Source organism: Otolemur garnettii, unplaced genomic scaffold (assembly GCF_000181295.1).
Source record: "Otolemur garnettii isolate 467f Iridium unplaced genomic scaffold, OtoGar3 scaffold00011, whole genome shotgun sequence".
Lineage (NCBI taxonomy): Eukaryota > Metazoa > Chordata > Mammalia > Primates > Galagidae > Otolemur > Otolemur garnettii.
This window is the reverse complement of record NW_003852406.1, coordinates 19,895,840-19,905,781: the sequence shown is the minus strand read 5'-3', so window position 1 is coordinate 19,905,781 and position 9,942 is coordinate 19,895,840. Positions and strand designations below refer to the sequence as shown.

At 44.2% G+C, this 9,942-nt stretch overlaps 1 protein-coding gene across 1 annotated transcript in view; it reads right to left on the bottom strand.

Moving 5' to 3' along the window:
• IQCH (IQ motif containing H) overlaps positions 1-9,942 on the bottom strand; it is a 171,257-nt gene that overhangs the window by 15,691 nt on the left and 145,624 nt on the right. Inside the window, exon 13 of the mRNA XM_023510007.1 lies at positions 6,535-6,657. Within this exon, the coding sequence (XP_023365775.1) occupies positions 6,535-6,657 (123 nt within the window). The remainder of the gene's footprint in view (positions 1-6,534; positions 6,658-9,942) is intronic.

Below are 9,942 nucleotides of genomic sequence, written 5' to 3'. Positions count from 1 at the left end.
CCAAGTAGCTGGGACCACAGGCGTCCGCCACAACGTCTGGCTATATTTTGGTTGCAGCTGTCATTGTTGTTTGGCAGGTCCGGGCTGGATTCAAACCTGCCACCTTAGGTGTATGTGGCTGGCGCCTTAGCCACTTGAGCCACAGGCACTGAGCCGTCTCTTTGATCACTTTTAACCTATGATTTTGGCTTTTAAATCCCAAACAGTTTGAAAGTTCTGAGCTCTGTCTCTGTCTCCTTATGGAGACAGAGAGATTATGGCTTTTGTTTCAGTCTATTCGCTAACACAATATGGAAATGACCTCAAAGAAAAAAACCTGGATGACTATGGGCGTCACCTTATATGCGTCTGTTCTCTTAAGGATTATAGCTCCTTAAGCACTTCTTCAGATAGTTGTTTTATATATATTTGTGCAGCTTTTATAATTGTTTTTTGGTGAGAGAGTTGGCTAGATGCAAACTCCTGTACCATGGCCAGAATGAGAAGTCTAGATTTGGGAGGACATTTATAACTCTTCAAGAAAGGTGACCATGAGTCTTCTTAGCCTCCATCCAGAGGGGATAACAGAAGTAAAAGGCTTATACAAATGTATTTTCCCTTAGCACCCCATAAAACAATTCACTATTTTATTTTACATGTGAGAGATCTGAGAGTCTCCAAGCGGCTCACAAAGTAAACCTGTAAGCAACATTTTCCTGAGGCAACTCCTATCTATCTGTGTCTCCCAGTCTCTCCCTGGACAATATGCTGTCAGCTTCCCGGTTGCTGTACCCTACTCAGTCCTGTTTTCTCAGGTAGCATCTTAGGTATAGATCTTTTTATTTGTATTTATCCATCTTCCCTCACCCCTTCAACCATATTTAAAATTTTACTCTTGTGTAAAATTCTTTTCAAGCTAGGTATTAGAAAGCACCACAATAAATACTTTTTTGCTCTGGGAACTTGCAAAGTGATTTATTTTAAGCCTCAGCTTCCTCATCTACTAAATCAGAACAAGAATATCTACCTTTCAAAGTTATTGCAAGAATGAAACAAAAAAAGTCTTTCACAATGTATGAAATGCTACTGAAAAATACTAAATACCATAAATAACTATGGGTGACCCATGGCATATCTTGAGATCAGGTCTGGTTCTGTTGATATGAAAAGCCATAAACCAAAAAGGAAAAAACAAATTATCTGCTCAGCCCACATCACTCAAACACTAGTGGAATGGGGACTGTGTAAGTGCTCCATTAGAAAAGGGAAAGAATGGCAGCCAATCAGAAGACAGGGGTCTGTAGCAATTCCAAAATCCACTGGGCAGATGTTTCAAGGGTCCCTATCCTTCAGGTGGGAAATGCTCCTTGATTAGTCCTGATTCCACTGGCTTGATGAGGCTCTCTTAGGCTTTCTTCTTTGTGGCCCTTAGCTCTGCCTTCTGGCATTTTATTCCTTTTCCATAATTATCGCTGGCCATGTCTGGAGTAGGCATTAGAGATTTCACCTTCCTTAGCAATTCAAAATTTTTCTTTTTTTTTTTTTTTTTGAGACGGAGCCTCAAGCTGTACCCCTGGGCAGAGTGCTCTGGCATCACAGCTCACAGCAACCTCCAACTCCTGGGCTCAAGCGAGTCTCCTGCCTCCGCCTCCCAAGTAGCTGGGACCACAGGCGCCCGCCACAACGCCCGGCTATTTTTTTTTGGTTGCAGCCGTCATTGTTGTTTTGGCGGGTCTGGGCTGGGGATTCGAACCCGCCACCTTAGGTGTATGTGGCTGGCGCCTTAGCCGGTTGAGCTATAGGCGCCGAGCCAAAATTTTTCTCATCTATTTTCTGCCTGTAGATAGTTGAGGACCCATGGGTTATTTTACATCGTGATCAATAACAGACTCTTTTAATCCAGACTGATCTTTCTTTCTTTCTTTTTTTTTCTTTCTGACAGAGCCTCACTTTGTTGCCCTTGGTAGAATGCAGTGGCATCATAGCTTACAGCAACCTCAAACTCTTGGGCCCAAGCCATCCTCTTGCTTCAGCTTCTCAGGTACCTGGGATTACAGGTGCTTACCATGACACTGGCTATTTTTTTTTAGAGATGGGGTCTTGCTCTTCCTCAGGCTGGTCTCCAACTCTTGAGCTCAAGCAATCCACCTGCCTCTGCCTCCCAGAGTGCTAGGATTATAGGTGAGAGCCATTGTGCCCCACCTCAGACTGATATTTCTCTTAAGCTCTCTCAGGAACTGAGCAGGTTTTTAATTGCACACAGCTACATGTGCAATTCTGTTCTACATATATTTCTTAGATTTTTCATATTTCTTTGTTTTTCTGTGTCTATGCTTCTCTCTTTTTCTTAATTTCAGGTATCTTAAGCCTATAGGTCTTTATACCCTTTTTCCTAAGAGATTCTGCCTAAATAAAAATATTGATTAGATGCCATAATTTTTTTGGATCCTTACTCTAAAATACCTTAACTCAGATGTTTTAATAACATTTTACAGTCTAATCTGTAATTTGACCCTTATTGTAAGGCTGTTTTAATTGGCTTTTGTTGTGTAAATGCCTTTTCAATTTTCTTTTTGATATTAATTTCAATATCAACCAAGTAGGCTGGGTTATGCTATAGTAATTTATGAAAACCAATTCTTGGTTGTTTATAACAACAAAAGTTATAGTTCTTGCTTTGGCTCCGTTTCCCACATGGATTGGCACAGGTCTCTGATCACTTGGGGACCCTGGCTGAAGGAGGCTCTGTCTCAAAGTGCTCCCATGATTTCCAAGGCAGGAAAAAGCATATGGCAACCCAGGAAGCGGCTCCTAAAGTCTTCGGCATAGAAAGGACACAGATCGCTTCTGCCCATATTTCACTGGCCAAAATACTTGGCTATGCCTAAATTTAGAGGGATGGCTGAGGAAGTATAATTCTGTTATGTGCCTGGAAGGAGGAGAATCAGAATATCTGTGAGTAGCCCTGATAAATCCCACCTTGGCAATACCCTGGCTGGAGGAAATGACTGCTGGCCAGTGTGGAGCTACTCAGGACCAGGGCACGCTGCCTGCTTTGTGCGAGACCAGCCCTGCCCCACATTGTTGCAGGCAGTAAACAGGATGCCTTTCTCCATATGGCTTTCATTACCACTTCATTTCATTAGGAAATCAGTGGGGGCATTCTGCAGCATTACAGAAATCTCAGGAATGAAACCCACCAAGTCACTTACAAACTCAGCACTGCTCCCTTCCGATATTCATCAAGGAAAAATAAACCCATAGAGTGATCTCATGTCCTTTTATTTTTTTCCCTGAGACTTTGGACAAGAACAATATTTGAAATTCTGTGATAATAGGAAGGAAAACGGTGTTGTGTAGAAGAACGCTATGACAATGTTGACTTTTGAGGATTCTTCTTTCGGTAGCATTGACGATGACGTATTATTAACGTTTCTTCCACTGGAAAGAGCATCCCTGTTCAATTCAACCAAGAGTGGGAGCAGCTAGTGGAGGTTATGCTAGAATTTGAGTACATGATCTTTTTAGGCTCAGCATAACTCAAAGAGACAATTAACATTTTAGGGAAGTTCATTGTTAAGTGTGTTTTTCCTCCTTTGTAGAGCTAGCCGTAGGGGCTATGAAGACAAGCTTAAGCTTCTCCAGCTGAAGAACGTGTAAAAGGGACCTGATGAGACATTTCATTTGAAATGGATTCCAGAATTCTTGATTGGGTTGGTAATAATATGTTAGAAATACAGACAGTGGGAAAAAGTCTTAGGAGGAAAAAGGCTCATAGTGGGCACCCTGGTATAAGAGAAAGAATAATGCTTGACTTTGTGGACATTATGGGTTCAAATGTCATTTCCACAAAATGGCTGTGTGACCTTGGGAAGATGCTTAAAATCTTTAAGCCCAATGCCCTCACTGTGATATGGGGGAAATAATACCTTCTTACAGGACAGACATAAAGAATATAGGAGATAATGAAGTAAAAATGCTCAGCCAGCTTGGTGGCCAGCGCTCTGTAGGTGGTCCATAAACAACGTGAACCACGTGAACCACGTGCCTCCCCCAGAAAAGGCAGTTAAGAGAGTAAGTGGAGAGTCCTGACCAGGGATGGACCCAGGCTCTGAAAAGATGAGGGCACATCTCAGGCAAAATAAGGCAAGGATGATTTCTAAGACTTTCAAGTATTTGTGAGACTCTTCTCACCTCAGATTTGTATGACTCCACTTTTTCTTCTCTCTCTCTTCTTGTACTTGTATTTATTATTTACTCTTGTTTTCCCTGATAACCCCCTCCTTCCTTTTAAATGGATTCTTCTAGTCTCTGCATTTTATCCTCTCTCTTTCCTGCTGTTACCTTTTCTGTCTTCGTATTATTCCATCACTCTTTGTCCCTGGTCTGTATTTCTCTTTTCCTCCCATTTCATCTTTCATCCTTTCTAAGCTGTTTAGTGGGGTGACCCGGAGGCAAGTCTGTGAAACTGCTATGTCTTCAGCGCCTCTGTCTGCCTCTTCTTTAGCTCTCTGCAGGGAGCTCCTTGACCTTCAGTGAAGCCCCTTCCTCTGCTCCATCCACCTGCTTCCCCTGGGCCATAGCAATCTGTTTCCCCTACTAGAATCTGCCTTTAGAAAGGGCTCTGATCAACTCAGAAATAAAAGTATAAATAAAGTTTGGTGCTTTACTTTTCTCAGGGATACTAGAATTTCACTCAAATACAGAGCTTTAAGGCCAAGAAATAACTCTCTAATAATAATTTCAGGCAACAGAAAGTGACCAAGCACATTTTCTTTTCAGCAGGAGACTTTCCCTGCCAAACAAACCTACTCACAGAGCTTGTTATACCCTGATATTTTAGAAGAACATAAAATAAAAAGACTTGAATAAAGCTAGAGTTAGACTCAGCCACTGTCTGGTACATGGAAAAATATCAGTCTAATAGGTTTTGGGCTAAAAACTATTTAATTCCAAAGGGATTATGTGCAGCAGACGCAAATCAGTTCAATCTGGCTTTTTGTTCTTTCTCTGTTTTATCAATTTTAATGTAATTTGCAAGGGATTATGAGCTCCATTACATGTGTCTGCAAACAGCATGAATCAATCTAACCAAAGGGCCTTGTGCACCCTGACAGTGGCCTGGCAGCGTGGTGGGGACTGCCATGTGTCAGCCAGACCATTCTCGTCACTACTGGCCCCCATGCTTAAAGTCTGCATGCTTCCACAGGCCTATAAAAATATTTGATCCCTGAAAAGTATATGGATTCTCAAGTATGAAAAATATAACTTAATAAATGTAAAATTTGATATCTACAAATCAAAACAGTTATCATTTGGCTACTGCTCATTCTTATGTCATTATATTTACATTGTATTTAACATGGGAGGTGAATCTATTTTAACATGTTTGATATGATGGGGACGGGTCTTCCACAAGTAAGAGCGCACAAAGTCACTCAAGGTCGTTTCAAGACCCTGAATGTCAGAGAAATGAAAATCGGAATCAAAGTGGGAAAACACGAAGCTATTTTTCCAGAGTAACATGAGTCTCTAGGCCCAAAGTGGAGGTTCTATTCATATTCCAGGTGGGAGACATTACATCATACTTGCCCCATCCAGCTATACGAAGATGCAACATCTGGGCAGAGGCCCCAAATACCATTGGAAATAGACCCAACATGGAGAAAGCTTTTATTTTCAGAACTCCTTCCCCTCCCCCAAATTACTATATGTAGGTAGGCATATGCCATGGACTAAATCGTGTCCTAACTCCCATGTGAAAATATTGGAGATAGAGTCTTTAAAGAGGTGATTAAGGTTAAATGAGATTATAAGGGTGGTGTTCTGATTCATAGAATTGCTGGTGTTTTGTTTTTTTTTAAGAGATGGGGGCTCCCTATGTTGCCCAGCAGGTGGGTCTCAAACCCCTGGCTTCAAGTAATCCTCCGGCTTCAGCCTCCCACGTATCTGGGAGTGCAGGTGCATGCCACTGCACCAGCTGAACTAGCTCTTGTAAAAGAGACACCAGAGATCACTCTACCATGTGAGGACATAGCAGGCAAGAGGACAGCCAACTAGAAGCCAGGGACTGAGCCCCTACCAGGAACCAAATTTTCCAGAGCCTTGATCCTGGACATCCCAGCTTCCAGACCGTGAGAAAGAAATTTCTGTAGTTTGAGCCACCTAGGCAGTGCTATTTTGTTATAGCAGCCAGAGCAGACTAAGAAAGAGGAGATTGACTGTTCAGTAGCTGGGCTAGGGTCAGAATGTTCAGGGCATGGTTTAGGATCAAGAAATGGTCCCCAAAATGCCTCCTGAGTCTGGCGAGCTGCATGGTGTTTGTTTTACCAAGGTGGGTGTGCAAGTCAGGGACAGAGCTGAACTTCTCAGGACCAACTGCTGCCGCCCGTGAGTCCTTTCTGCTCTTTGCCAAGCAGCACACAGTTTTCCTCTAGATAGATGACTGATGGATATTTCAAGAATAGCTGATGAAGGGGCACCAAATTACTAGCTACCTAGATCACCCACAGGCATGCATTTGGTCTGGTCCTGGCTAACTGTGACCCTTCATACCTCCAGGTCATAGCCGATGCCGTGGGCCCTACACATCTGCAGAAAAACATAGTGGAAAACCAGCGAGAGATTGTTGTGCTTCAGCTGGGTGGTCATCACCGCATAGCGACTGGTTGCTGATGTCTGGAAAATAGCATAACGGAATGTTAGGTTTTTATACAAATACTTCCAATGAGCTTTTAATTTTAGAATAACTATAGATTGACTGAAAAGTTGCAAAGATAATTCAGAGAGTCTCCACATCCCCACACTCGCATCTACTGTTAACATCTTACATCGCCGTGGTATGCCTGTCATAGCCACGGAGCCACATTGCCACCTCTGTATCAATGCGAGCCCACGCTTGCTTTATTTGGACATCATTACTTTGTCCTTAATTCCCTCTTTCACTTGCTCTCGCTTTTGTTCAGGATCCCACCCAAGATATTTTCTTGTTGTTTAGTTGTCCTATCTTCTTAGGTTTCCCCAGGCTGTGACAGTTTCTCAGTCTTTCCCCGTTTTTGATGATCGTAACCATTTTGAGGAGTACTGTTCAGGTATTTTGTAAAATGTCTCTCAGCTGGGGTTTGTCTGATGTTTTTCTCATGACTAGACAGTGGTAGTGTGATTCTGAGAGGAAGAGCATGGAGGGAAACTGCCGTGCTCATCATCTCACACGATATCCGCGTGACTTAGCACTAACGGTGTTAACCTTCGTCACCCTGGCTACCTTAGCAGAGACTTTATGGGGTTCTCCCCAGTAAGGACGCTTCCCTCCTGCCCATACTATATTGTTTGGAAGCAAGTCAGTAAGCGTAGCCCACCTCCCCGAGGTGCCAGTGGTAGAAGTTTGACACTAACCACTTGTTTTGTTTAGGAAACTGCTAGTCCTCATCTTACTTGCCCATCAGTGAGAGTCGCCCATCAGTGAGAGATTGATTCTGGTAGGCCAAAAATATTTTGATTATACACTTCCTAAAAACATTTCAATTTTAATATGTACAAAATGAAGTATTAGCTCCTGGAAGTTTTTGCAGCATGTTCTTTGTGAGTTGAGATATTTATGCCTTTGATCAGGGGTCCTCAAACTTTTTAAACAGGGGGCCAGTTCACTGTCCCTCAGACCATTGGAGGGCCGGACTGCGGGCCCCGGATGAGTTGGCTGCTTAGCAGGACAGGCAGCGGTGGCAAAAACACCTGGCAGGCCGAATAAATGTCCTGGGCAGGCCACATGTGGCCTGCAGGCTGTAGTTTGAGGATGCCTGCCTTTGATGATCAGCTGTGTTTCTCTTTGAAAAGCAGGAAATTTGGAGAACTGCTTATAGGGCCATGGCCAGCATTAGGGCAAGAAGATGAAGGCGCCTGGCTCAGCTCTTGAACTTTGGGGACCCTCAGAAACTTGGCAACTTGGAACAGGAGTAGGAAAAGGACATTCTGCTGGTCCACAGCTGGCTGTGAAGGCCTAAGTGACCTGATGCTCATTAGGCCTTGGGCCCCTCTCTGTCTCTGAGCTTACACGGGGAGGACTGAGGCTGCAGGGAATGGACGTCCTCTCCTCTCTGCCTCTCTCTCTCAGCATACAAATCCACAAAGTCAGATTTCATGGCTACTTTTTATGACATACTTCCCCCCATGTGGTGTCTTTTTCTTCAACATTCATATCAAGGGCTGTCTCTGAGGGTCATGTCACTAGTAGCAGTGATTGAGGCTCCTCTTCCCATATGTGAGCAGAGGCCACATCCATGGGCGTGGTAGGCCCCATAGGCTGATGCCTCTTGAGTGTGCCCCATTTGTAGCCACTGGGATTTTTTTTTTTAATAAGAGAAAATTTATCTCACTCTCATATGCCTCACGACTGTACTTGATCACCCTAACCCATCATAAGTTGTTCCCCCGGCAGTGTCCCTTCCATCACCAAGGGCAGGCACTGTTTGCTTTCTGCATCTCCAGGCTGGGCATGATGCTGTCACTGAACAAGCATTCAGAGTTTACCGAATGAATAAAGCAATGATCACGTGACATAGACAATCAGGTGGACAGCATTCCCCTCTGACTTAAGGAAACTCTTCAAAGGATATAGTTCAAGGGACTTCCACTCTGTAAAAGCTTTGGGGCATAAGCAGGTGATTTATAAGGCACAGAGGACAGTGATACCATCCCTAAAGAAGGACAATTCAGGGCAATCACTCTAGATCTTGGCCCCTGGAGGACAGTGTGTCTCTGGTGAACTAAGCAGGAATAATTGGTGAGGCAGCAAGAACCAGCTAAGAGAAGTTCTAGCTTAGCTGGTTAGTCAGCCTGGAAGGTGAAGGCCACCAGGCCTGCTTGCCCTGCCATGTCAGCCTTGCCACGCTCCTGCCTTTGCAGTGAAGGCCCCGAAGCCTAAGCTTTTGCACATGGATGTGAACTGTAAATACTTTGGAATTCCACTGTGGTTATTGAGCATGTAATTGCGTGGTAATTGCCATGAATTCACAAGATAATTCCAAGGTTATTTTTGTCTTCCTAACTTGTCTTATGCTGCCATAGTACACTAACAAGCAAAACCAAGACCAGGCCCCAGCCAGCAACAGAGGTGGGCAGGCATCTGGTAGCAGGATCAGCTCCATGCTGTGTGTCTTGGCTCCAGAGCACAGCAGAAGAGTTCACTGCCCTGGAGTACATGGGTACTGCACAAGTAAGGACAGGCCACCCTGAGGTTTCTTCTCTGTGGATGCAGACTGTAGCTCCCTCTCCTCCCAGACCTTGGATGGCGATTCGTAAAGAATCTGAAAGAACCAGGATAATTGTTTCATGCCCCCCAGCTGCCTCTTCTTTTCCATAACTATCCTAGTCCAAACCACAATGCCTAGATAGTTATTCTACTTTTTAGTAGAGACAGGGTTCTTGCTCTTGCTCAGGCTGGTCTCGAACTCCTGAGTTCAGCTGATACACCCATCTTGGCCTCCCAGAGTGCTAGGATTATAGGCCTGAGCCACTGCACCTGGCTAGTTACTGTTCTTTTGAAAGGAATTTAGACCCTACAATAAATGCAATTTCCCAGCTGTTCCTTCCCTTGCTGATGTCCCTGTCTCCTGGGATTCTGAGCATCACCAGATGGATCATTTTTCCCAAACCCAGCTTGGTCAATGTCATTCTCCTCCTCAGAAGTCTTTAGTGTCTTTTTCTTGCCTGACGTTGAAATCCAGACCTTGACTTGATGGGCAGATGTGCCAAGCCTGCTCAGGGCACTACTCCAGCCACCTTTCCTGCACCCCTTTTCTGGACTCTCTGCTCCAGTTTGCTGCCTTCTCCTAACAGACCACAGACTCTCTTTGGGCTCTGTTCTGTTTGCTGGGGGAGGTCTCCCACTCCTTGCTGCCTGTTGACTGCCCTAGACCTTAAGGTATGAACAAGTTCTATGTTCTTAGTAAAGGATCCCCGGCCCCT